Raw genomic sequence first — 27,988 nt, forward strand, 5'->3', positions numbered from 1 at the left:
GTGGCGCCGGGAGCGTGTCCCTGTCCCTGCCCCTGCGGCACCGGGAACCGTGCCGGGAGCGTGTCCGTGCCCCTGCGGCCCCGGGGGCACTGGGAGACGCGGGACCTGTAAGTACGAGCCCCGTCTGCAGAGAGGGAGAGCGCGATGCGGGGCTGCCCGTCCTGAGGGCGAGCGGCAGAACCGCGGGGGCGGGTGTGGAAATAGCGCTGGGGGATAACGAGTGCCCGGCCGGCGCTTGGTTTGGGGTCGTTGGCGAAAGGCGAAGGGTGTTGGTTTCATTGCACCTCCTCGGACTTGGAGCATCTGGTCTGTGGCCGAAACTGGGTCGTCTTGTGCCGCTCAGGACTTCCAGGGAGTCCGTGTGCGTGTGGGGAGCCTCTCATGGAGCATCACAGGCGGGACTTTAGGCGGTGATCGTGCAAGTAAGTCTACCGGGACATAATGTTCATCAGAGCATAGCTTTACTGAAATAATTGGCAGTAGTTATATATTTAAAAATTACGTACTCGGTGGAAGTAGTTACTGTACTCGGGCTTGGGGATTGTAAGTTAGGAGGACGTCTGCAGTGCACTGGTTTTTGCATTTTAGGTACAGCTTTGGATGGTTTTGTGTTAAAGTAAATGCAGTACCGGATGTTATTTTCTCCATTTCACACATGGAGACCAGAGAACAGGCAAGTGATGCTCTTCACTAAACATTTTCTCACTGACAGGACATAAATGATTTCACTTGCTTCTCCTGATATTAATTTGGAAGAGCCAGAATAGTGATTAGTGGGCTTGAAAGGAGACTTGGACAAGTTCACAGAAACTGTCGTTTGACAAAAATACTCCAGGTGATGATGGAAGCAACTACCTGAAAGGAGGTTGTAGCCAGGTGGGGGTTGGTCTCTTCTTCCAGGGAACCAGTGACAGGACAAGAAGACACAGTCTTAAGCTGTGCCAGGGGAAGTTTAGGTTAGACATTATGAAGAAATCCTTCACAGAAAGAGTGATTGGGCATTGGAATGAGCTGCCGGGGAGGTGGTGGAGTCACTGTCCCTGGAGGTGTTTAAAAACAGTCTGGATGTGGCACTTAGTGCCATGGTTCCGTTGATAAGGTGGTGTTAGGTCATAGATTGGACTTGATGATCTCAAACATCTTTCCCAACCTAGCTAATTCTGTGATTCTGTGAAATGTGTTTGCAGATGTTGAGGGGGAGCAGAAGTGGGGCTACTAGCATGAGTATTCAATAAGGTTTTAGTTCTGAATCATAATATAAATGCTTTTAAAGTAGAGCTCTGATAAGATTTGAAACCTTGCAGACTTTAAGACTTTCACAGCATTTTGGTAGTAACAGTCAAAAAGAAGACTATGTGTATTCAGTTGTTACTGATGCTTGCTTGTCTCAAAGAATTAACAATGGATATCTCTCGTGGATTTAACATTTTTTCTACCCCTTTATTTAACAGCTGTGGAAGTTCCCAAGAGACAGCTGAGGCAGTTTACAAGACCGTTTTCAACAGAGAGGTTTAGAGGAAAGGAAGGTGAAAGTTTCATGTCTTTCAGATAGCTACTATTAAAAGAACCCAGAGAAATAAACTTTGTGATCAGTGTGCAGTCCTCAAATATTTACAGTTTTTTTCAGTAAAGTTGGTAGCTATGTGAGATGCTCTTTCTCTAAATATTTTTTTTCTTTGCCAACTCATTGATGATTCTGTAGGTCTTCTGCTGTTAATTACAAACACTGATTAAATTTAGGCTATGTAAAAGTGCAACTTTGGGGTTTTGTATTATTCTCTCTCACTGCTCAACTTGGATAATGTTTCATGAACCTTTCTTTAACAGTGTGAAGTATCACCTTTCATCCAAGATAATGTAACTGTGCCTGAGTTTTCTTGAAAAACACTTCCTTTAGGTCTGATTGATCTTGCTTTGATTTATGTGGGTATTTCCTTGTCATTTTTGTAAAAGCTGTGTTTCATTTTCACAAATATGTTTCAGTTAGAAGTAAGACATTTGCTACTTCAGTTTTGGAAAGCTTGGGTTTTTGTTTTTCTCTTTGATTTGAGTTGGCATGTCCTTCTCTTTTAAATAATATGTAGGAGAAAAATAGAAATTGGAAGGTGCTTGATTGCTGGCTTTCTGTGATATGATCTTAAGTCTAAGTTAGCTTTATGAGTTTGGTGAACTTGGTTTTTGTTAGTTTGAAGGAGGTGTGCCTTGAGATTCTGTAGCCTGGGTGAATGATGCAAGAATTTGGTTAAAAACCCATTTTTTTGGCAAATACATAGTTCAAAAGTCACCCAGCAGGTCTGCTGCTGAGATAGCTGGGGTTTTTGCCTCAGAGACTGGAAGTTTTGCCTGCATACAAATGGGACCTTGCGAATATTGTAAAATGATGGGAGAATGCTTCCTTCACTTTTTTCTTTATGGGTTCCACATATTTAGGGTGTTTTATAAGTATTTTGTCTTCTGTTTGAAGTGCTTTGGCATGCCTACAAGTAACACGCCTTACAGCTACAACTGTGTCATCTTGGTGTCCCGAGAGCAACAGCTGAGTAAATATTTATTTATCAGGCAGGGAATTGTGGGATAAAGCTATCATGCATTATAATTCAGATAATCCCTTTAAACGGATACAGTGGTGATTGTAAATGTGTGCACTTACAAGTAATAGCAATGTATTTGGCTCTGATGTGGGTGAGGCAGCATCAGCGCTAATCTTGTGCTTCCCCTCAGTCTTCAGTCCTGTAGTTGATTTCTGAACTCTTGCATCTAATTTTGTTCATCAGTGAAATGGGAAGGGGTAAGACCTGCACAGTAGGTCCAAAAGGTTTAATAATAATCTGTCTCTCAGGACTATATTTTTCAAATTACTTCTGCCAGCAATTGATTAAAATTTCTTGTTGCAATGTTGTGCTAGTTTTGAGCTCCAAAATGTTGTTCTAGGCCACATCACTTCCAAGGGGTTTGAGTTAGAGCTCTTAAATTGCATGTTTGAAACTTTCCTACTGCATAAAAGTCCATCAGCAGATTGGTTGAAAACTGGCATAGGTGTAAATTGTGTTTTAACATGGAAGAAGTCCCTTACATTTAATAGCTTAACAAAGTCATGCTGTCTGTACAGCTTTTAATGGATGTCTTTGCAGTAGGCCCTGAGAACTTACAATCCTTACTGGGATAAAAATGCAAAAATAACAAAAAAGTAAATCTGTTCATGCCTAAGGAAGCTTTAGCTGGAATATCTTTGGTGCAGTTCTTGTGCTGAAACACCTTTATGAGAAACAAAAATGTTCTTCATGAGAAAAAAATAACTTCTTAGTTATGCTTTCATAATACATGTTCAACTCTGTTAATTGTCTTTTTTTTTTTTACAACTTTGTTCATAGATACACATAGACTGAAAATTATAAATGTATTAAGTAGCCACAGGTCTACGCTACTTCTGTACTGCTTTAGCTATCTGTGGTTGACACTTTCATTAAAAAAAATGTATTGTGAAGCTGAAAAAAGAATATCTGTTATTGTAATATAATGGTTTTCTCAGATGTTATTTTACTGTGCAGGAGAGAGTTGAGTGAGGAATTTGATCAGGAATGTGTTGAAGTGTTTCAGTAAAGGCCTCTGACATCTGTCCTCTATACTGACTGATGCCACTCCAGCAAGGCCACAGCTGCCAGACAAAGATAGGGTATTGCTGAGTTGAGTGGTGACCTGAGCATTCCATTACACATGAGGTTCCCGTGTTCACAGAGATCTGTGTGATCATGTGTTTTTTCAGGATATTCCGCTCATCTTGGACGGGAAGGTGTTTTTAAAAAGTGCTGTATTCCTTAACTGTTTCTGTGGTAAGCATTAGGGAGCAATGGGCTGTGCCAGAACTCTTTGCTGCATCCCTCACTCCGTCGCTTTGGCTGGGCTCGGGCTGGCAGTGCCGTGTCTTACAGTGAGGTCAGTGGCTCAGCTGTACTTGTGTAACAAGAGGGGCCATTCATAAACGTGATTCTTGGCCTGGAGACGCTAGATTGCATTTCCTAGCTTGGCACCAGGGTTCACTGTGCCTCAGGAAAGTGAAAACTGTGCTGCAGGATTGGAGTAGCACCCACTCATTTCCTATGTCTGGGGAGAACTCTCTCACCTGAGAGTGCAGTAGTCAGTCTCATGTTGTAGCAGGAGGAGATGCCTTGAAAGGAGCTGCAGCCTGTGGCATCCTGGCCTGGATCAGCAACAGTGTGCCCTGCAGGATTAGGGTAGTGACTCTCCCCCTGTACTCAGCACTGGTGAGGCCACACCTTGAGTCCTGTGTCCACTTCTGGGCCCCTCACTACAAGAAGGACATTGAGGTGCTGAAACAAGTCTGGACAAGGGCAGCAGAAGTGGTGAAGGGTCTGGAGCAAAAGTCCTGTGAGGAGCAGCTGAGGGAGCTGGGGTTGTTTAGCCAGGAGAAAAGAAGACTCAGGAGAGACCTGACCTCTCCTTAGAACTGCCTGAAAGGGTCAGTCTCTTCTCCCAAGTAATAACCAACAGGACAAGAGGAAATAGCCTGAAGCTGCACCAGGGGAGGCTCAGATTGGATATTGGGAAACATTTCTTTATGGAAAGGATTGTCAAGCCCTGGAGCAGGCTGCTCTTTGAAGTGGTTGAGTCACTGTTTCTGGAAGTATTCCCAATTCTTGTAGATGTGGTGCTTAGGGACATGGTTTAGTGGTGGGCTTGGCAGTGCTGGGTCAGCAGGTGGACTCGATGATCATGGAGGTTTTTCCCACCCTAGATGATTCTATAATTCTGTGACCTGTATTCCTTGTCCCCCTGCACTGTTGTGGGTTGAGAAGTGGATAAGTTGGGAATGAATGATTGAAGTTGAGCCTGCGAAGAAGGAAGCGGAGGGGAAGTGTACTTTTTGCCTTTCACCATCCTACTCAATTTTTAATTGACAACAAATTAATTTTCCCCAGGTTGAGTCTACCTTGTCAGTTGGTAAGTGACCTCTGAGTCTTTACCTCCCCCTCTGCTGTTCCAGAGTGGTAAAATGAGAGTCTAGCAGGCAGAAAATCACGAACACAGGTTCAAAGGACAATGGATTTCATATATACCAGTGCTTAGGGACTGCTGCATTTGTCTAATGCATTCCCAGTGGAGACAGTTGCTCAGCTTATTGATCATAAACCAGAGCAGGCTGGAACATGGGAATAGCACTCCTTGTTCAGGATAATGTTGAGTGGAAGAACAATGGTGCCCCTGTTAGGGATACGCAAGATAATGGGACACTCCTATTTTCTTATCTGTCCTGCATGTCAGAGTTAAAAATGTATGGAAAGTTCTTTCTCAGTGCTTTTTTGCTGTGATGTTCTCTTTTTATGTACTGAATTTATTGTATTTATCTGCCAAGCCTTTCCTCATTTACATTGTTGCAATCACTTCTTCTGTGATGCCCACACTCACTCCTGGAGACAGTAAGTTGTGTAAGCTAAAATATCCAGGCTATTGCCCTGGTTTCAGCAGGGATAGGGTTAATTTTCTGCCTAGTAGCTGGTACAGTGGTGTGCTTTTTATTTAGTATGAGAATTAAGTTGATAACACAGGAATGTTTCGGTTGTTGCTGAGTAGTGTTTTCCCCAAGTCATGGACTTCTTCGTTTCCCACGTTCTGCCAGTGAAAATGCTGGAGTGGCACAAGAATTTGTGAGGGCACAGCTGACCCAAAATGGCTGAAGGAATATTCCATACCGAAGGACATCGTGCTCAGTGTATCACCTGAGGGGTGGGCTGGTCAGGGACAGCTCTCATGGTCTGGCTGGGCATTGGTGAGCAACTGCGTAATGTCTGTTGTATATTCTAATTATCATTATTGCCACAGTTATTCTAATTATTATTTTCTTCCTTTTATGTCCTATTAAACAGTTTTTATCTTAGCCTGTGAGTTTTCTCATTTCTACTTCTCTGATTCTCTCCCCCTTCCCACTGTTGGTGCAGAGTTAAGGGAGTGGCTGTGTGGTGTTGAGTTGCCAGCTGGGGTTAAACCACAATAGTTATTTCCTGGTGTGTTAGGTATTCTTTTATCTTTTTTTTTTTTGGTTTGTAATTCAGGGAGTTGGAGCTGTCAGTACCTTTGTTCTTTTATATTGAGTATCAAGCAATTATCAAGGAATAAAGGGTGTGGAGTCAGCACATCTGTATCTCTTTGTTTTCTTGACACAACTGGAGTATTTAGCTGGCAGTGGCTGTTACTGTAATCAGGCCCCACAAGTGCACCTTGGTCTGTTTCTTTTTAACTCATACATTTCCTCTTTAAAATTGCCTGGTTCCAGGCAGTTTATAGAATGTTACCTGTCATTGCCTGGAAATATCTGTTATCATTCTCCTAAAATAACGATTCCCAGTCAACTGAAAGCTGAACTACTGTGTTTCTGCTGGTTGTCATATCAGGTTTTCTGACATTTTTCAGTGGGAAGTGTAGACAAAGGATTACAGAAAGTTGCTAGAAATTCTGCTTGCTTCCTAATCCAGCTAGCTCTATGTTTTCATGAGAGCTTGTGCTAGTGCAGAGAAATTCTAGTTTGGGGACTGGACCAGAGAGAAAGATGAGATGGTGACAGTTGAGACCCATACTGGTGTGGCTTTGTGACTGACCAGTTAAAACATGCGGTAGTGCTAAAGTTCTTTCTGCACTACTGAGTGTCTGAAATGAGGAAGCTTTCCCCTGAAATTCTTGTGCAGTCCTGAAAATAGATAAGACCTTTGTGGCACAGAGGAGGTGCCACTGACTGGGGAAGCCTTGAAATACCTTCCTGCTTGGAATGCATGCATTGCCCAAAGAGTTCAAGCGGGTTTGAGTTACAAGAAATTTAACACTTGTCATGAGGATGTGCCTACACTTTCTCTCCCATCCTTTTCTGCAATCCTTCTTACCCATGTACCCTATGTCTACTCAGGTCCTTGCAGTGCTGCATCCCTGGTAGTTTAGGGAGCTCCAGATGGGTGAGATGACAAAGTGACACCTCTGTTTTGATCAGCTGATTCTGTGGGGTTGCTAGAGGAATTTTACAGCTCAGAGGAGTAGAAAAGCACCAGGGAGGGACAACCTGATAATAGGAAGTTGCTTTTCATGATAAAGGGTCAGTGAGCCAGGCTGTTTGCATGAAGTAGATGCTTGTATAAAGTAGAGACTGCCATCAATGGGTCTGTCTAGGCGATAACAAGAGAGGAGTGTAGTGGGAGCACTGGGACTTCTCCACAGATATGGACAAGAGAGTGGGCAGCTTGCTGTGTGAAAGAAGAATGACATCTCTAAAATCTCCAAATGGAAAAGATGCCAAAAGGGCACTGGTAGATTGTGGTTTGCTTTTAGGAGCAAAGGCTAGAGCCTTTGTTTCTAATGGAAGGGTTTGTTGTGGGACTTATTTCTGAGCAATATTGCTTCTGTCCTGGTGTGCCTGAGTGCCTGTGTGCTGGTTCTGCTGTGCTAGCAGGAAAGGAGGGAGGCTGGCTGCCATCCCGGGCTCGTTCATGAGCTGAGGGAGGATCATGTGGGACAGCACCACGGAGCCTCTTTGGCCTGAGGAAAAGTGGGATGTATTGGCTCTTTTTTTTTCCTTTTTTTTTTTTTTCCCATCCTGTGATATTGAGCTGATTGTTTCCTGCAGCCTGTGAGAGGTAACACAGGTCTCTTTATGGTGTGGGGTTTCCTGGATAAAAAGTATCTGCTGCTTGTGAAGTGCTCTCCGTAGTTCTTGAAGTGAGTGTTCGACGGGAAGGAGCGATGGGGCAGCAGCAGTGAGTGGTTTAATGTGCTTTCTTTATTTGGCTTGAAATTCTGAGAAGCGGAAAGAGAATTTGTTTGAGGATTGGATTTATCTTTTTTGTTTGTTTTTCTTTTGAAAAACAAACCATTTCTCAGTGCAGTTGGTGGGTTTTAAATAGGAAGAGGTAATAGGATTATGAAAGTGTTGCGTAAAAGAGGTGTTAAAAGCTATTGGCTTAACGGCCCTAATAAGAAACTAATCTGTTGAAAAGAAGGAAATGCCTGTGAAAGGAGCAGGTATAGACTCTTGTAAAACTTGAGGACTTGAACTATCCTGCATAGAAAAGCTGATGCTGTGCAGCGATCTTTCTACCTTGCCAGTTGTCAGGAATTTTAATTCCTTCTTGGTGGATATCGTGAAGAAGACTGCTACACTTCCTGATGTACCCGGAGCTAACCCGTTGCTGCTTTTGATTCTGGCCTAGATAAAATAACAAATAATTGTCTGTTTAGTACCGAGCTGATTAAATGCAGTCCCAGGGAATTCTTTCATGCTTCATTTCCTGCTTGAACTTATTACAGTTTTTAGAGTTAGGTTGAAGTGAATGCTCGTTGCTGCTGAACCTGTTCTGCTGCCTTTGGAATTTCTGCGTGAGCTTGAGGAGCTTGCAGGGGCTTCTAGAAAATCCTCCGTGGGAAATCTGTCCTTACTCAACCATGTGAAACAGGTAGTCAAAGTTGGTTTGTGTAAATTAAAAATTAATTTTCCTTTCGTCAGATGAAAATATCTTTCACCCCTACAGGGTGAATAGTTTTAAATGTGAACATATGAAAAGTAAAATTTAGGCACCATGTTCTCACTGATTGTTTATACTGTTAAGCATAACTTTTTTTGAATAAGTAATCTAGGCTTTAGCATAATCATCATAATGACAGTTTTAATCTAAAAATGTATCAGCGAAAAATCACGGTTTGGACCATAATGAGTTTTTATCAACTCCAGTTGCTTACCAAATTTTGTTCACAAGGTTACTTTCCTTCACTTACATCTAGATCAGGGCTATCAGTTCTCAGTCTTCTGGCTGATACTGACTTTGTCTAGGAATTCTGCATTGATGAAAAAGAACATCCTTTAGTCCAGTATTCCTGGGCACTTCTGAGCTTGGTAGTGCTACTGGCTTCAATCAGGAGGCAAATGCACAGGCTGACCCTGCAGCCCTTACATGGAGAACCAGCTTGTACATGTGTTGCTTGCTCATTCTGTGCTTGCACAGTGTGTCGGAATCCAATGCATGCGTGTTTCTGCTGGGAAAACCCTGGATGAGTATGGATGGGTTCTGATCATCCTAGTTTGCTTCAGAAGTCTTGTCCATGCTGGAGTCTTGCTTACTATTTTGGACTACCTGGATGGAAAAGGGCAAGTTAGGGCTTCATATTTGTGCCATCACGCTCAAGGATGAGAACTGAACGCCCCTGTTCCTGGAGGAGTCATACAGCTCTGTGTCCTGGATGGGTTTCTGCAGATAAATATCTTATGAGCAGTGCCAGGAACCTTCCAACAAGGAAGCAGGGTTTGGAGTGTGATTCAAAACACATTGCAGCCTATAGAACTTGGGTTGTCAGACAAGCTGCAGAGCACAGACAAGCTGCAGTTGTTGGTACAGATGTGGTTTTGGGGAAGGCAGAACATGCACTATTTTTGTGCCTCAACATGATCAGGGAGCTATTGTGTTACAGCATCTATCTAGATACGAGTATATCTGCATGTAGATGGAGACCTTTCACCTTTTCCATCAATTTTAGAATTCTGACTTATGCCATATTTGCATAACTGTGGCTTTGTTCTGTTTAATTTTTTTCTATTATGCATTTTGAAATGGGTACTGTGGTGGTTTTGACCTTGTGGTCTGAAGGGCTGTTCCCTTCTAGCCAACTGTAACTTTCTAAACTAGGTTTGATTGTGCTTCACTGAGATTTTTTTTTTGACAAGAAAGTTGCACTTTGTTTCCTATGAAAATTTCTTTGGTCTGTTTTATGAAGGTCACACACAACTAGAGTCAGGTTTCAGAGCTATGAGAAGAATTTAGTTGCACCACAAGTGTTCTCCCACCCATGTTTAAGGGTTGGTCACCCTGAATTATGAAGTGCAGGAGAAAAAAGAACCACGTTTCCAGCTTCTGAGATACTATTGTTTCTAGCAAGATACTGAATTTTTGTTTGCACATGGTATAATGTATGACTAGGTGGCCTTTTCTCACCACCACTCCCAACCAATGTATCAGCCATAATCCAGGGATATCAAAGATGAAAAGATGTGCTTCATTAACTACATACGGAACAAAAGGAAGTTGGGAAATTGATCAGTGGGATGGGGGACTTGGTTGTTCAGGATGTGGAAAGGACTTAGCTACTGAATATCCCTTCTGCCGCAGTTGTTACTGAGTTGTTACTGTCAAGACTATTAAGGCTGGAGTAGGTTTTTCATAACTATTTTAATCAGTATTTGATTAAGACTATTCCATTAATAATTATTTTATGTTATGTATTATAGCTCTGGCTTTTATACTACTTCTCCAAGTATGGCTTTTTAGCAGCAGGTCCTGAGCCTAACTTTTTCTTTAACAAGGTCCAAGCTCTGGTCTTCTTGACTCTGGGTTAGTTGCCTGACTTGGCAACCAAGGTACTTTAGGCTTGCTGGTGAAAGATGACTTTAACTGAAGAGTCCTTAGTGTGAAATGGTAACACAACACCCTCCAGAGGTGCAATGGCCAAGGGTTTTTTTTTTTTTTGTTTCTCTGACAGGCAGGTTCTTATTGAAGCTTAACTTCTTGCTTGTCCTTTTATCCTCAGTTATTGTCCTGTTAAGTTCCCAAGTTCTCAGTCTTTGGCAGGAGTCATAAAAGTGACAGCTCTTCATTTCTTCATTCATAAGGCTACAGTTCTTTCCTTCTCTGTTGATAGAATCAGGTTTGCCTTTCTGTGCACATCCCGTTCTCATGTTTCAGGGGAAAACAGCCAGGCAAACAACCTTTTAACCTCTGAAGTAAGAATATAAGGTAGATTGGTGTGTCAATTGATTAATCTGTGTTTTTCCATTTAAAATACCAAAATACCTTTGTGTGTCTGCATTTTGAAATACATGCTGTATTCTCTGTAGATAACACCAAAAAATCAAACTGTAGGTTTCTGAAACGTGAATTATTGCCCCTCTGCATGAGAGTTGTGATGAGCTGAAGGTGACTCATGGTTGTTATCGTGTGTGCATATTTATGCTGCCCTGCTCAAGTGTATTTTAAGCAGGAGCATCATTCTGTTGCTGCCATAGAAGCCAGTGGAGATGTGAGTTTAGTTATTATGGGAAATTATTCACACTGACAGTAGAATAGTGTGAAGATTTGTCAGAGACAAGTAACGTGAACTTTTAGTAGCAACTACTTATAGAATCTTGCAAAGCTGGCAAAGGGAATTCAAATGTGTGAGATTTGGAATGGGAGTGGAGGAGAGTAGAAATAAGGTTGGTGTAGTAAGTTCATAGTTTATGTCAATAATTTTAACATCCTAGTACCTTAGCAATTTTACACCTGCATGCTTTTCCTGATATTTTAACAAAAACAACAAAATATTTCAGAAGCTACTTCTTCTGATTAATACTGACTGCCTCCTGTTTTTTCTTTATGTGTTTTCCCACAGATAGTTAATGTTTAACTTTATTTATGAACAAAATAATTTCTTATGGGGGACAGCCCATTTGCACTAATCTGAGTACCAGTGGTGAGCAACTGTTTTAACTCTTTTTAAAGATGGTAGTCCATTTCTGGGAAAATGGGAAGCTGTGAATATAATAAATAACTTTTGATAGTTGTTCACTGCATGTAAAGTTCAGTTTTTTAACTTTCATGTTGTCCTTTTCAGCCCAAATTAATCTGGGGTGCACTTGGATTGGGTGATGGAGAAGGAAATTCTCTCCTTGTGAGACCTTTGGTTTATTTTGGAGGAAACAACACCCTTTAGGGGAAGTGCTTCACCTGATGAATACTGTATAGTAGCTGAAAGGCAGCAATTTAGATTATTCCATAGAAACTTGGAGGTAGAATTTAGATAAGCAAAATTCTAAGGTCTTTGATTTATTAATTACAGGCTATTATTACCCATGAGGTCCACACTGCTCTCAGATGATTCACAGAGCTTATCACTGATTTCCTGTCTGCAACAATTTCAGGGTATAAACTGGTGGGGAAGGGTGGACATTTTGTCTTTTATTGGAGTCCCTGTACTTACAGCATTGCTATGTGTTGCATGTGGATGGGGAGAGCAGGTTGGCTATTCCATGAAGTGCCTGCCAAGAGGGACAGCAGCTGGTAATTCCCAGTGAACCCTAAAAGCTTGGGAGTTCATCTTGGTAGTGCTGGGTCAGGCTCCCATATACATTGCCACTGGTCAGCAAAATTCTCCAGAAGACACCAGGCCTAAACTAGTGGAAATGTGGAGTTACTGTACTCCTTGTGCCTGTGATATCTCTCCAGGGTCTCATGTACTTTAGAGGCTGGTCTAAAATAACCTTTTCCATGTTTTTATGTTTCTCCTCTTTGATCTAGCCTGTTTCATGTGCATTGTCTTTAATCACTGCCTTTCCTTCACTTAGCCTCAGTCCTTGTTCTTCTCAGAGGCTGCAGGTTTCTTGTGTGTTTTCTATATGAGAGCACTCTTTCATTAAAATTTCATTCTTTCTTTGCTATGAAATGATAATAACTGCCAAAAGAAGTAGAGTGATAACTATAGTACGATGGTAGTGAAAGGCTGCATGAAAATGGAGCCCTTGAAAGAGGGCAGGAGGGGGAATAAAGGATTGGCTCCTCATAGACATAACACCTTTGAAAAACTGAACCTTTCCCTTAAAAAGCAGGAAGATTTTCCTCCTTCAAGTGTGTGAGAGGAGGAATACTGGACAAAGATCCAAAAGGTGGTACTGACAGGCAGCAGATAAAGAACAATGATTTCTGATACCAGTCAGTGTTGTTTCACACTGCCTTGTGCAGAGCAACGTAAAATCAATAATACTGTCTTTCAGAAGAAAACACTTTATTCTGCAGAGATTCATGTGGTTTTCATTTTGGATGGGCTTTACTCATAGCCAGCAGAATCTCTTGCTTTGCAGCTGTTGTTAATTTTGGTAGGAACAGAAGTAATAAAACCTGTGTATTGCCAGGCACTGTACACAGACATAACATGGGATAATGGTTGCACTTTCTGATCTGAAAAAAAAAAAGAAAGATTGAGAGGGAAGAACAAAACAGGAAAATGATTTGCATAAAATCATGCATTTGGTTTATGGCTGAACTAAGACCAAAGATCATGGTCTTGGTTTCTGACCAGTTGTTTGTACTTGCTGTTCCTTTTGTGTATTTTCATAACCTGTTTTCATGGAATCTGTGAGGGTGTAGCAGTGGAGGTGGTAGAAACTAATTTTCTCCTTTCTTTTTTCTTTTTTTGTGGTCCAGGTTAAAGTCATATTTTGTGACATTTGAAGAGCAAACAATACTATGACTCCATGAATTTCAAAACTGCAGGAAGTGTGGCAGCCCTCCCTACCTCCAGCTTTACTTCCCTACTGTGACATTCTTACTGGGAGCTGTGGTTTCATCCCTGCTGGATATGCAGTGACCTGCCTCGGCATCAGAGGAGAGGTAGCTGTTTGTGGATCAGGGAAAGCCATGGCCTTGGGCTGGAATGTTTTTAACCTCTTCTATAAGTTCAAAGTGTTGGTGCTTGTCACTTTATTTGTGATGGTGCTATGGACCACGTTCAGTTACTTAGTGGACACCAGACAGGAAATTCCTAAAGCTAAGAGCATGGTGGAATTTTTCTGGAAGGTAACGCGCCTGGAGCACAGTCAAAAGGAAGAGAAGATTGAATCCACTGCAGATGTTCCCATGATGGAGTCATTTCAGGATCCCTGCCCAGCTCTGTCTCCATACCTGCGTAAGTGATGGTGTTTTCCTCTCCTCTCTGACAAGTTAATCCACTGTAGTGCTGCTGACTTCCCAGCCATATTCCAGTTGGATTCCTTTTCTGTGAAACCAATACAGCCAGTTGCAGGAAGCACTGCTGGGTGAGGGAGTGTCTTGTGGCACCCAGTGCCTGTGCTGGGTCTGGCTGGGAGAGCAGCTGGCGCTGGGCTCTGCATTTGTTGATAAAACAGCTTTGGTGACACACCAGTAACTTGCTGACTCTGAACAGCGTTTGCACTCTGGTGAGGCTTTGTCTCTGTCAGTCCTGGCCCCCTAAAATCCAGTGGGATGGGCACGAGGCTGGGAGTGGACACAGCCCGGACTGCTGACCCCAGCTGACTGCAGGGGTATTCCATACCCTGTGACTGTGCCATTCATCATGCTCAGCAGTAAAAGCTTGGGGAAAGGAGGAAGGAGGGATGTTCATGGTGGCAGCATTTGTCTTCCCAACAGCTGCTGTATGTGCTGAAGCCCTTCCCTGGATGTGGCCAATGCTGCCTGCCAATGGGGATTAACAAAGGAATTTTTCTTTTTCCCTTGCTTACGCGTGCATCTTTTTCATGAAAAAAAAATTTCTTTAAAAAAATTAAATTATTTTTGTCTTAACCACAAGTGTTTTCATCTTTCCTCAGTTTTTTGCCTTTTTATTATTAAATATACTTTTGTGTCTCTGTATTAATAATTGAAGGACTTCACAACTCTGTTAGAGTTGGTGCTAATTATGATGAAGGTTCAAATGGGTGATTGTTTTCCTGGTTTGGGCATTTTTATTATTCTACTTTTTTCTTGGCTTGGTACTGCCAGCAGCACCAGGCTCCTGCTTTCCTTCATTATCATGTCATTATCTTCATTATCAGTATCATGTCATTATCTTCTTTTTCTTCCTTATTGTGAAACTGATTAGGGATTTGTTTGGGAAGGTAGACTCTTCCTTCTTCCCTCATGTAGTACAAAAACCTTTGTCTCCCTGCATGCCCTGACCCCAAGACACATTTGATTAAGCAAATGCAGCAACGACTGTAGCCATCACAGTTGCCTGTATCGTACTTTTTCATGGGCTTGCTGAGTTCAGAGGAACTGGAATTATAGCTCAGTGCAAGAGAAGGGATAAAAATTTCATTTGGCTACAGAGAGCCTTGGTATATTTTATCTTATTAATTTATAGCCTTAAGCCTGTTGTGCTTTCTTTTGTGCTTTAGGTACCGATGACTTCTTACAGCCACAGTTCTGTGTCTCTTTCCACTTTCTTCTCCTTTGCTTTGCCCTGGCAGTCATTCCTTGCCAATCCTTCTGCAGTAGCTTAGATCTTCTCTTGGGTTTTTAAAAAATATTTTTATTTTATTGCTACTACTTCACAGTCAGTTTAAGCAACTCACATGCTTGACATCCTCTCCTTCCACTGCCTGCATAGAATCCTTGTAGTGCTACTGTTCTCTTGGAAGAGCAGGGAAGCCAGTTGGGGCTTGAAACTGGGTTTCTTACACAGTGGCTGAAAACATGACTGGGCCAGCCACAACCTGAAATGACTCAGGAAAGGTTCTTGTGCTTCTCTTACAGGAGGTGCCAGCAAACTCTCCTTCAAACCATCTGTTACACTGGAAGAGGTGCGAAAGGAGAACCCTCAGGTAGCCAGGGGCCGGTACCACCCTGTGGAGTGCTCAGCCCTGCAGCACGTGGCCATCCTTATCCCACACCGCAACAGGGAGAAGCATCTGCTGTACCTCCTGCAGCACCTGCACCCCTTCCTGCAAAGGCAGCAGCTGGATTATGGCATCTATGTCATCCACCAGGTGAGGCAGCTGTGCAGAGCTGGTTGGGTGAGGGTGATGGCTGTGCCCTGCAGCCTGAGGAGAGGCTTCTGCTGCCTCTGCTGTCTGACATCAGTCCTCCAAGCCTGCTTCCAACAATTGTGCTTGCTGAGGGATGCAACACTGCCTGCAGCCACTGCTGGTGGCATTCCTGGATGTCAGGGCTGGGGAGTATTGGCAGTGTCTTTAACTGGTATTAATTTCTCAGTCTGAGTAACTTGGTGTTTCTGAGTTAATATGCAGGGTAAGCATCTTTTGCACTGCTAATGCAACTGACTTCTCTTACAGTATCCACTCATGTAACTAGGCTGGCCTGTCTTTGCATTTGGAGTCGTTTGGATAGAAGGCCCCAGTTTGTCTGTAGCCCTTCTCTCCCATCTCTTGTGCTTAGTAAGTTGTGTGTACTGTGTGGTTTTACTTTTGCTTTCTCAAACTAAACACGACAGCTGCTACTTGTAGCTGCTTTGTTTGCCCAGCAAGTGTGGTGGGAAGTAGTTGTCATGGAAGAGCACTCGGTTCCTGAAAGATTTATTCATTTCTTTATTTGCATTTTTTCTAGCAAGGCTGTTTCAGTGGCTAAAATTAAGCAGACCTGTGCCACATTGTCTTTCATCAAGGTGCTTATGTTCTAATTGCATGTGCTAAAAGCATTATAAATTTCTCTTTTGTAATATGTTGTCTTTTTCTTGATCTTCTGTTATGTTTGCTTTCTTTTACTGTTGTTTACTTATATGTTCTGCTTTGGCTCCAAAAAGTCATTTGAGACAGTTGAAGAAAAAGGTGATGATAAATTAATACAGTTTCTCTTCCCTCCTGATTAAGGAGCCTGGAGTCAATTAATCAGTATGAGACAGTGCTTTCTAGGTGAAAGCTTCCACTCTTACACTTCTGATCAGCTGAATGTCTCAGCAGAACAGCAATAAAAGTCGTGGCATGATATTTTTACTTGGAATGAATTGTTCTTTCATTGTTTAGAGTCATTATGCGGCCTCTAGAGTGGAAAAATGAGGGATTTTTTTCTGCATTAATATGTACTATAATCATACATTTACTGGCTCATTCTAGCAGGAAGCAGTGGTTAGCAATAAATTACTGGGAGAATGGGCATATCTTTTTAATTTATTGAAATATGTGGAGAACTGCTGTTGTCATGTTAGCAAAAAGTAATACAAAAGTATGGAAGTTTTGTCTGATGAGTGCAGCAGTGTCAAGTCTGAACTTGTTCAATCAGAGATTGTTCTTGGAAGGTTGGAAGCTTTCACATAGCTTTTCCATGTAGATAGGCATGCCCAAAGACTGGAAAGTGGGCCTAACAAAACTCTTCTGGGGCAAATCCATTTTCTCTCTTGATTTGTGATGTTGTTAGTTGTTATAAGTCTCTTCTGAGGGAAGACAATACACACTCTACTTTGGAGGTAGATTAAATGGACCTTTTGTATTTTTTTCTGTGAGCCACTGGAGGGCTTACTCCAGATTTCTTCTTTATGGGCTGCTTTTAACATCTCTAAAGTCGTGCTCCTCTAAATGTGTGTATACATGAGTGTTGCACTCCCAACAATGTGAGTTTGTAATCCCTTAAGGGTGGATAATTTCTTTCCCAACATACATTTGTCTTGTGGTCAGTGTTATTCTTCCATAGGAACAAAGGGAGGCAATTCTGTCCTTGATAAAAGATGAGTAAATTTTGCTGTTTGTTCAGTATGTGGTCTGAGGTAGCAAGCTGCCCCTCCTGGAAATCCAGGTCAGCTGGCATTTGGCTGTTGTGGTGGCTTGCACTGATGAGAACAGAACTTAAGCAGATGGAAGAGACTGTCCTAAACTAAGCGGGGTTTGATACTCGACACAAGTGATGTTCTCCAAATGTATCTTACCAGACATCTGGTTTGTTCTGTTCACTCAATAACCTATGTTTTCATCTCAGGAGGAGTCTGTCTCATGGCTATTTTTATATATGGGGCTTTTTAAGGAAAAAAAACCATACCAAAATCCCCCCATTCAGAAATTTGACATCTTGATTTTGGGTGAATTGTATCTAAACTTTTTACTGGAAAATTTCCCTCCAGAGGATGGATGCAATTGATTATCCATCTTGTAATTTCTCAGAACGGGCACTGTATTATATTTTTCAGACTGCGGGTATGGAGTCATAAATCCCATAAATCTTCTTAATTCTGGAGCAGACGGTTGTTTTAGTGAACAAATTCTACTTTAGAGCAAAGTGTTACTTTTTAGAACAATAAAACATGCTTTGTATACAACACTTTTCTCTACAGCTCACCTTCTCTCAGCCTGGGGAGGCCAGCTTCTTTCTCATTTTCCATGGGCCCTCTTTCTGTCCAGGCACCTTCTAGAAAATTTGCTAGAATTCCAAGCAGTTTCTCTTGAAAACGTTTTTTTTATTATTCTTTCAAGTACACAGGTTCCTTGCTCAGGAAAATGACAGTCCTGTCTGTGTCTGGGAGGGCTGGGGTTGGCCCTCTGGCTCCCAAGAGGGAACTTGAGGTAAATCCCCACTTTGTCCTGAAGAGCAGAAAGCCTTCTGCAGACTGGTACAGTGTGCAGCCAGGTAAAAAATGAAAATAGCAAGATAAGCACATGTCTTGCTCCAAACTGAATGTTGACATGATAAGCTTACAAAACTGCCAGGTGTGTGCAGATATACTTGCACCTCAGAGGTAAAGAATTAGATTTTTGAAAAGTGAATACTAAGTAACTTACAGCAAAAGCAAACGATGAAGACAAGTTAAAAGGTGAAGCTCTGTGCTAGGAGCAAATCCCCTGCAACAGCATCATCAGGTTATAGGTGGGAGGTAAAAATGAAGAGACCTGCTTTTCACTCCCACTCTGCCACTCACGTGTGAGCTGAGGCAATACAGGGAGCTCTTTTGGCATTGCTGTCCTCCAAGCTGAGGGGACAGGCATTAATAGTTTATGGCAAGGGCTCTGACATCTAGAGACTAATTAGCATGGGATTACATGGGGGTTTGGTTTGGTTTTGCTTTTTTTAAAAAGAACTTCCATGAGCCTTACTGACACAGTTGTATGGAACACCAGTTTCTAGACTGTACTGGTACCTCTTCTGTTCTGGAGCCTGAGGGTAACTCCAGGACTGGGACAGAAGGGTGGTTGAGCCATGGAGCAGTCACACTTGTGGTGCCCAGCTAAGCACAGGTTTTCCTGGCCCTGGATGGGTGTGGTTGTGATGGATGGAGGCTGGAGAAACACTTTGCAGCATTGGCCACTCAGGTGCTGTGCCCAGTGTGAAGGGGCACCCCGTGCAGTTACTGCTCCCGCGGTCCTGGAAAAGCCACACAGGTGTGGTTGCAAACCGTGCAATCAGAACAAGTGCCCAGGAGCAGCTCTGGTTCAAAAGCTGTGGCACCTTCTTCAGAATTGTTTTTTTCCCATTCTTTTCCACAGGCTGGCAACACCAAATTTAATCGAGCCAAACTGCTGAATGTAGGATACCTAGAGGCCCTAAAGGAAGCAAACTGGGACTGTTTCATTTTCCATGATGTGGATCTGGTGCCAGAAAATGACTTTAACATTTACATGTGTGACACACAACCAAAGCACCTTGTAGTTGGCAGGAACAATACTGGATACAGGTAGGAAACCAGGAATATGGAAAGAATACCAACAGGGAAATGCCATGTTACTGATAATGTTCCTCCTCTGATGGAGCTGTGTGCTTACTCATGACACAGGGTTTCTGATGGTAACACCTCTCAGGAGTACAGAACTGGACAGACACCTCTGCAGTCAGCCCTGTGGTCACCTGCACCAGTGATGATTGTCATTGTTCTGATTTCTGGAGTTGAATTAAGGGGCATTTCAAGAGGAAAGCACTGTGCCAGAGGTTGTGCAGAGACCTTCTGGTAAAGCTAGATACACATTTGCAAGTTTCCTGATCCTGTGATTTGTGGGTGTGATCTTATTGTAACAGAACTTGCCATTTCTGCTGTTGAAGAGGTAATGTCTGATATTGAGAGCTCAAGTGTGGGAATTTGCCAAGGCATAGGGCTGTCCTTTAATTATTTGACTGAACAGTGTATAACACAGGATAATTCTGATTTTTAAATGAGTCCCCCAAGTGCTCATGTGATATAAATAGTTCAAGGTGAAAAGTCAAGTTCAGTACACCTCAGAGAGAAAAGGCTCCTGAGCTTGGTGAATTTAATGACTAAAAGTGTTTTCATTGAACTTGTTTCTTTCACGATTCAGTTAATGTCACGTCACTCTAATATTGATTAGAGGTGGGCTTTTCAAAAGCTGATATCAAAGTACTTTGAAGTAAAGCTCTGCTTTGCTTCTGCATTTCCAATGTTAAATATATGAGAAAGAGGTGGGATGTGCCAATACTGACACAGAATAGTATTATTGTTCCAGTCATTTAGTGAAAACTGGAACAAGTACATACGTACTAGGCTTGTGACAGACTTTTGAAGCACTTGCAGAGCCTTGCAGAGTATTCCACTGGAATGCTGGTGGCTTGAATTTGATAATTCAACTTGAATTGATAAGTAATACTTTTTCTGTGTCACTGCCTATGTTTACGCATCCATGAAGTGGGGTTAATAATGCTCTGCTTCCAAGGCATGTCTGAAGGAATTCAGATTCTGAGCTCAAGAGTGATACTTGAACTGAGCTGATACCACAGGTTGATACCAATCCTAGTTGGGTGACCTCAGTGTTTTGCTGCAGCTGAGGTGAGCATACTGAGTGAGGTATGTTGCCCAGATGAGGTAGAGAAAACTGAACCCATCCATGTTCTGTATTAACACAAAATGGCCTGGGCAGAAATGTGGGTTGGTTTGTGTTTTGTGGGACTTTTTTATGTTGGTTTTGCGGTGTTTTTTAGGGGAGGTAGTGCCTTCTTTTTTTTTTTTTGTTTGTTTGTTTGTCTGTTTTTTTGTTTTGGGGTTTTATTAATTTCCTGGTCTGGGGTGGGAGGAATTATTTTTCTTCCAGGGGGCTATATTCTATTGTGATGCAGTGTGCAGTAATCTCAGCAGCCATGTGCCTTTAGAGATCCAGTGGTTTATCTTAGCTGCATAAACTACAGCTCAGTTTTGGATTCTTTTAGACAGAAGACTTATATATAAAAGTTTTGAAGATAAGGTTGGGAAAACTCTTCTATTTTAATTAAGGTTTTTCCTCGAGACCAGCACAACATCTTTTCCTCCTGACCATTCCTATTATATGTGTTCTTCAGTCCAATTTTAAGAATTCCAAAGGAGCTGATGTTCTCTCATCCTCAGGGAAGGGTAGTTACAGGGGCTGTTACAGAGTTGCATTTTTGCAGGTGACGTCAGCTGGGAGCAAGTTATGCCTGGGCTCTGCCAGATCTGTGCTGCCTGAAGAGGGTTGAGTGGGCAGCACTGTCCTGGTTACAGATCACAGAATGGATGGGGTTGGAAGAGACTTCTGGGAATCATCCAACCCCTCTGCCAAGGCAGGGTCAGCTAGAGCAGGTGACACAAGAACTCATCCAGGTGGGTTTGGAATGTCTCCAGAGAGGGAGAGTCCACAACCTCCCTAAGCAGCCTGTTCTAGTGCTCTGCCACCCTCCATGGAAAGAAGTTCTTCCTCATGTTGAGGTGAAACTTTCTGTGTTTTAGTTTATGGCCTTGCTTGTCATCCTGTCAGTGGAAACCATTCAAGGGTCTGGCAGCATCCCCTTGACACCCACTTTGCAGATATTTATTTGCATTGATGAAATCCCCTCTCAGTCTTCTCTTCTCCAGATTAAACAGGTCCAGCTCCCACAGCCTCTTCTTATAAGCGAGATGCTCCAAACCCCTCATCATCCTTGTGGCCTCTGCTGGACCCTCTCCAGCAGTTCCTTGTCTTTCTAGAGCTGTGGAGACCAGAACTGAACACAGCACTCCAGATGTGGCCTCTCTAGGGCTGAGCAGGGGAGGAGAATCCTCCCTTCATCCTGCTGGCCCCACTTCTGCCAGTGCACCCCAGCTCTGGCTCCTTTGGTGTCTGCCTCTGTGTGGTGGTGTTCATAGGGGTCCCAGGAAGAGGGAAGAGATGAGGATCTGACTCCATGTTTCAGAAGGCTTGATTTATTATTTTATGATATATATATATAGATTATATTAAAACTATACTAAAAGAATAGAAGAAAGGATTTCATCAGAAGGCTAGCAAGGAATAGAATAAGACTGGAATGATAATAAAATCTTGTGACTGTTAGACAGTCTGAGACAGCTGGACTGTGATTGGCCATTAATTAGAAACAACCACATAAGACCAATCACAGATGCACCTGTTGCATTCTACAGCAGCAGATAACCATTGTTTATATTTTGTTCCTGAGGCCTCTCAGCTTCTCAGGAGAAAAAATCCTAAGGAAAGGATTTTTCATAAAATGTGTCTGAGACACCTCTGCAGTGGTGCAGGGGAATTACGGGGTGAATAAGCGAGCACTGGGGGGTGTATATGGATGTGTGCCTGGGAAGCAGTTCCCAAACAGGCTGCTGGAACGGGATGTGGTCTTGTTGGTGACTGTCCTGAAAGCAGGGCTGGGGAGGGCTCTGCCTGCTGTTCCTGTTTATGGGTCCTCCTTGGTGTCCATTCCATTTGTTTACTGCATTCCTCTGGAGTAACCATAGCAGAAGTCTCAAGGTAGTAATGTGTAATTAAAACTTGATGGAACTTCCTCTACTGTATGGCTTCTCTCCTCCGGGGAGATGATAAAGGAGAGAGAACAAATCTGTTCACAAGTCAGGCCTGACCAACCTGATAGCCTTCTCTGATTTGACTAGCTTGGATGAGGGTGCAGTAGTGGATAATGGTTATCTTAGGTAGGCTTTCAGCACTGTCTCCCATAATGGCCCCAGTGACCAAGTGATGAACTATGGACTGGTGAGTGGACAGTGAGATGGGCTAAAACTGCCAGAACTGCTGGGCTCAAAGGGTTCTTATCAGTCGAGCAAAGTCCAGGTGGAGGCCAGTCACTAGTGGCTTACAGCAGACCTAGATACTGGGGCTGGTACTAGTTAGAGTCTTCATTGTAACCTGGAAGATGCAGCAGATTGCACCCTCAGCAGGTTTTCAGAGGACAGAAATCTCACAGGGCTGGTTTGTGTAGCAGGGCCTTTGTCAGGCCGGAGAATGTGGCCAGCAGGAATCTGAACAGAGAAGTTCAACAAAGGGAAACGCAGTGTGCTGCACCTGGAGAGAAGTAACTCTGTACACCAGTAGCTGCTGGAGGCCAGCTGTCTGGAAAGCTGCTTTACCAGAAAGGACCTTGGGCCAGCAGTGTGCCCTTCTGACAAAGACCAGTGGCATCTTGGGGGGGAGTTATCAGCAGGTTTTGAGGAGGTGAGTGTTCCTTTCTACTCAGCACCATGGAGATGATACCTGAAGTACTGTGCCCAGTTCTGGGACACACTGGAGCAAGTCCAGAGGAGAGCCTGAGAACGTGATTAAGGGAATGCAGCATCTGACATGTGAGGGAGGCTGAGAGTGCTGGGGCTGAGAGAGAAGGCAGAAGGGGATCTTGGAAATGTGTATACATACCTGATGGAAGGGAGTAAAGACAGACTCTGGAGTCAGATCCTTCTCAGTGAAAGGCAAGTGGTAATGGGCACAAACAGGAAATTCTACTTAAACATATGAAAAAGTTTTTTTTTTTTACTGTGAGGATTGTCAAATACTTGGAACAGGCTTCTCAGGCAAATTGTGGAGTCTCCATCCTTGGAGATGCTTAGAATCTGACTGAACATGTTCCTCAGCAAGTTGCTCTAGTAAACCCTGCTCTGAGCAGAGGGGTTGAATTATGTGATCTCCAGGGGTCCCTTTGTACACAAATTCACAATTTCTCTGTAATGTACACAATTCCTCTGTGATGCTGTGAGCAAAAATCAGCCAGGAAAAATAGTCTTGAGGGAGGTTGTGTTGTGAGGGTCTTGTGTTGATTTATTTTCTCCTTTGGTGTTTTTTAAATTATATTGATAGTAAGCCAGAAATAATAAGCATTGTCTGGCATGTCCAATGCCATAATGTGTACTTTCTAGCCCTGGCAATTTGTTCATCTGTTTAGATTCACATACAAATGCAATCTGCAGCCATATGTCCATCACCTCTGAATGGGCTGGGGCAGGATAATAGAGGCTGTGTTGTAATGTTACCTTAAGAGCCAAGACAGAGGGCATCATAGAAAGCAATTAGCAGAATGGCTTAAGAAGGCAAGTAAACATGATATGTAAACATCTTGTAAAAGTAGATGTGTTTTTCAGGATGAGGAAGGTAAAAGTTAGAAATTAATCTCCTTTAGAGCTGAGCTGCATTGCATTGGGTTACTAAGTAACTTGCACTGTACCTTACCTTGGAATTTTTATGGCACAGTAGCACGTGTGCCCTTGCCTGTGAGCTGATTTCTTTCCAAGTTTTTCAGATTAAACTCTAAGATAATCAATGGCTCACTGTTGTTATTGCAGAGCTTCCACTATATTAGTGCATAGCTGTGTTGCTGTTCTATACCTGAGAGTCCCTGGAATGAAGTACCTGCTTGGCTGGCAGGGGAATTGTGTAAAGAGAGAAGAAGCTTCTGAGTAAGACTTTGTTCTCTCAGTTGGAGAGGTAATTTTTTCTGGCCTAAAGCAAATCACCATCTTTTTGTGAAGAGAGGAAGAGAACAGAACCAGCTTTTAAGGATCTATGCACCCTTAACTCTGTGAAAGACAAGTCTAGATCTGGAGTTATCAGCATGATGTTTTTTCACTGTTGATAGAATTTGACTTTTAATTTTTCATTCTCTCTTCTTGTATGTCTAGGTTACGGTACCGGGGATATTTTGGAGGTGTAACTGCTCTTACAAGAGATCAGTTTTCCAAAGTGAATGGATTCTCTAACAACTACTGGGGTTGGGGTGGAGAAGATGATGACCTTCGAATCAGGTAAACAATGAGGAACTAGTTTTAAGAAATTTTAAAAATTGGCCCAACTTTGCACTAAGCCTCCAGGAGCAAAACACCCCAGGTGCCTTCATTCAGAACAGCATTGAACAGTATTGCAGTGAAGATGTGAAGTCCAAGATGCAGTTCTGTCAGCAGTTTCCTCTTTGTAAGGGTTAGGTATGTCCAATGCCTAATCCTCTTCCTCACAGCACTTTTGGCTGGGTGTGGGTTAAGTTATTTGGTGGTCTGGTTGGTTTGTCTCAGACACACAGTATTTGTATTCTTGCTTGGAAATCAGTTATAATTGAAGTCTGGAGCGTGGTTTGCCAGAGATGCACAAATGTATGGAGTTCCAGTGCTTTGCTAGAATGTGGGAGTGTTTTGGTAGGACTGGGTGTTTTGCATTCATTGACTACTGGATTTAATCCAAGTAGGGCTTAGTTTGTATTTGTGTAGTGTTGATTATAGTGAAGATAGAAAATAACTTGAATTTTAGAAAGGCTACATATACACGCATATGCCCTTTGCTCTTGTGAAAACTCATTTTGCAGATGTGCCTGTCAACGTAGGAGAAACCTGTTGGCTGGAGAAGTTTAGTGGGACAAAGAAGTCTACCAAACTTTTATGTTGAACTTTTGCTCTTTGCCTAGGAATATACCTCTATTCCTGCACTGCTATTAGTAAATGGAGAAAAAACCACAAGCAAACAGCAGATAAGAACCCACAACTCTACAAGCTCTGCTGGCAGAGCCTATCAGTTTGTAACTCGGTTTATACTCTGGCATTTTTAAGTTCTTATCCTTTTCAGTTGCTTAAATATGCAAACATTTTGGGGACATAAAATTTATATCCCTGGTGATGTTATGGAAATATAGAGGGGATTAAGTATGTTACAAGTTAGGAACTTGCAAATGAAAAGTGTTGCTCGGTGTCAGTTCAGCAGATTGGTCAGCTCTACCTGAAGAAATTGGAAAGGTCTGCTGCAGGCATGGGTTTCTGTCCCTTAACCACAACTATTTTTTCTTTCTTACTCCTGGCTAGATGCACCAACTTCTCTGTGACCTCCTGGGAGCTGACTTTTATAGTTCAGGGGGTGGCTTGGTGCTATTTTATTCCCTGGCTTCCCATGGGTAATAGTTCTTTCAGATATTCCCTTGGGCAGTAGAGAAGCAGCAGGACAGCAGGATTTACTGTGGGTCTCTATGATGTTTGCAAGGGGTTGGAAACAAGTGATTTTTTTTTGTGTGGCACTTTGTAACTTTGCAGCTCTTGAGGTCTTGGTGGGGAAACCAAGTCCCGACCCAGTGTGTCCTCTGCAGCCGGACTTTGCTTGTGCCTGCCTTGGGCTGGCCTGGTGACCGAGTTTGCAGGGGTAGGTAATGGCAAGCTTGCTGTCTGGTGGGCTCTTGTGCAGAGATCCTTGGAACCTTCCCGAGGGAAGTCAGCAGATGGCAGCATCCCTTCGGTGCTCTCAGAACTCGGGGCCGGGGACTCTCACATTCTGCTGATCTGCCTCTGGAACAAAGGTGATGGTTTCTTTTGGGCCCCCTCCTAAAGCGTGTATCACAGAGATTCTTCAGATCATTTGTTGTAGTTGTTTGATAATTTACTGCTACAAAGTCATGGAAATCTGTAAGGGGCTCAGTTTTTTCAAATCTTGGTTTCCTATTTTTCTTTCAGCTGATGAGTGACTAGCAAAAAGATGGACTATTCCTTAATTCCCTTGTCATAAAGTTTCTTTCTTTCTGCTGTCAGGGCAAAGCTGTGCTCCACAGACATGTGTAAGGTCAGAAGATCCAACTTAAGTGCCTGATGTCAGATATTTAAATCTGTGCATAGGGGCTCATTGCTTCTGGCATTGTTCTCAGAGAAATTTGCTTAATGTGAACAAATAAAAGTTTTGCAGCTGTCTGACAGCTACTAAAAAAGAAAACAAGCTTTTAATTTATTTTTGGAGAACTATCAAGTATAAGGGTTTTATTGCAGGAGTTAAGATGAGCTTGTTGCAGAACTGTGGAAAACTTGCTACAGGGCAGTGCAGAGTAGTCCAGTCAATATTGATATAAATGTACTCTGTTTTATAATGTGTGCTTAAAGCTCTACATCTCTACTGGAAGTAGTTACCTGCTTCTGTTCAAAAGAAAGGTGTATCTGTCACCCCCCCAGACCTGTTCTCCAGGAATGTAACTCTGAGCCTCATTTCTCTGGCAAAATGGGTTGTGGAAGAGATGCAGATTAGCTCTTACCACTCTGTATTTGCTTCCACAGCATCTACAAAAGATGAAGTCTCCAGCTGTTGGGTTTTTTTCATTAACAGCTGGCTTACAGGTGTCTTCTTCCTCACAACACTTCTTATTGCTTCTTGCAGGGTTGAGATGCAGAAGATGAAAGTGGTGAGGCCGCCTGCTGATGTGGCCAGGTACACGATGATCTTCCACAACCGTGACCATGGTAATGAGGAGAATCGAGAGAGGTGGGTCAGGAATAGGTTTCTGCCTTGCATTGTCATGGTCTGTGGCTGAGCCAGGCACCCAGGGGACAAGTTCTTTGCTCCAGGCCAAACAGGCTTCTTGTGGTACCCAGAGGCTCTGAGGGACACCCCTGTGACAACACTGTTCACAGCTGGCAGCTGTTTTCTCTATGTGAGATCTTCCTAGAACTGACTGGGTGGTGTTCCATAGAAACTTCCAAAATTACACTTCCATAGGTATGATTAAAGCATGATTTCAGAGATTGACCCAAAGGATTTTTCTCCCCATATGAGATTGTGTTGAAAACAGGAACAACTTTGTATTTCTAGTAAATAAAAAGTAGCAGTAGCTTTGCTTCCAAATTTACTGCCATTGGGGAAAAAGCTCAAGACTTCTGTGCATGTCAGTGAAGGTTTTTCTCCTCTTTATCCTCAGGATGAAGCTTCTCCGCCAGGTCTCTAGAACATGGAAGACAGACGGGCTGAATTCATGTTCCTATCAACTGCTCTCTGTGGAACACAACCCACTGTACATCAACATCACGGTGGACTTCAGTGTGCAGCCCAAGGTCTCATAGGGGCCAGCACCTCCCAGGTTATAGGAAATGGCAACAGATCTCCTTTGTGGCTGCTGTTAGAGCAGATGACTTCCAGCGCCTGCTTGGAAGAGTCCTTCAGTAGCATAGGAGCAAGTAAAGTGCTCCTTCACAGCATCTCATTGGGTGGTTGAGAGTTTCCTTCTGTGAGGACTGGAGTTACGGACTGACCCAAGGGACAGGTCCTCGTGTTCTTCTATGCACTTTTTGCTGGGACATTAGAAAATGTGTCCTTGTTTGGGCTGGTCCAAGGACTTGAACCAAGTCCCTGAAAAAAAATTTGGTTTTGCTACTCTTTCTAAAGTTATTTTTGGTCTCATTAAAAGCACAATAATTCTTCAAGAACTACAAACTTGATGAGAAAAGTTAATTTTTTCTGGCCTAAGGGAAAACTGCTTACGTGTGAGAAGAGCAGTAATGGTAATGGGTAAGGAGATGTTACAAATTTCTCAATAAATGCAGTCCACTGAAC

The 27,988-nt window shown here is 42.8% G+C and overlaps 1 protein-coding gene across 2 annotated transcripts; it reads left to right on the forward strand.

Moving 5' to 3' along the window:
* B4GALT4 (beta-1,4-galactosyltransferase 4) lies at positions 1-27,987 on the forward strand. Of its 2 annotated transcripts, none has more exons than XM_036387331.2 (7): positions 1-107; positions 13,221-13,701; positions 15,288-15,520; positions 18,959-19,146; positions 24,328-24,450; positions 26,819-26,923; positions 27,357-27,987. In XM_036387331.2, the coding sequence occupies exons 2-7, from the start codon at positions 13,434-13,436 to the stop codon at positions 27,496-27,498; spliced, it is 1,059 nt and encodes a 352-aa protein (XP_036243224.1). In that variant the 5' UTR covers positions 1-107; positions 13,221-13,433; the 3' UTR covers positions 27,499-27,987. The 2 variants fall into 2 exon arrangements, with proteins under 2 accessions (XP_036243224.1, XP_036243233.1); XM_036387340.2 differs by lacking the exon at positions 1-107 and adding an exon at positions 117-422.
* The last annotated feature ends 1 nt before the right edge of the window (position 27,988 follows it).

Source organism: Molothrus ater, chromosome 2 (genome assembly GCF_012460135.2).
Source record: "Molothrus ater isolate BHLD 08-10-18 breed brown headed cowbird chromosome 2, BPBGC_Mater_1.1, whole genome shotgun sequence".
NCBI lineage: Eukaryota > Metazoa > Chordata > Aves > Passeriformes > Icteridae > Molothrus > Molothrus ater.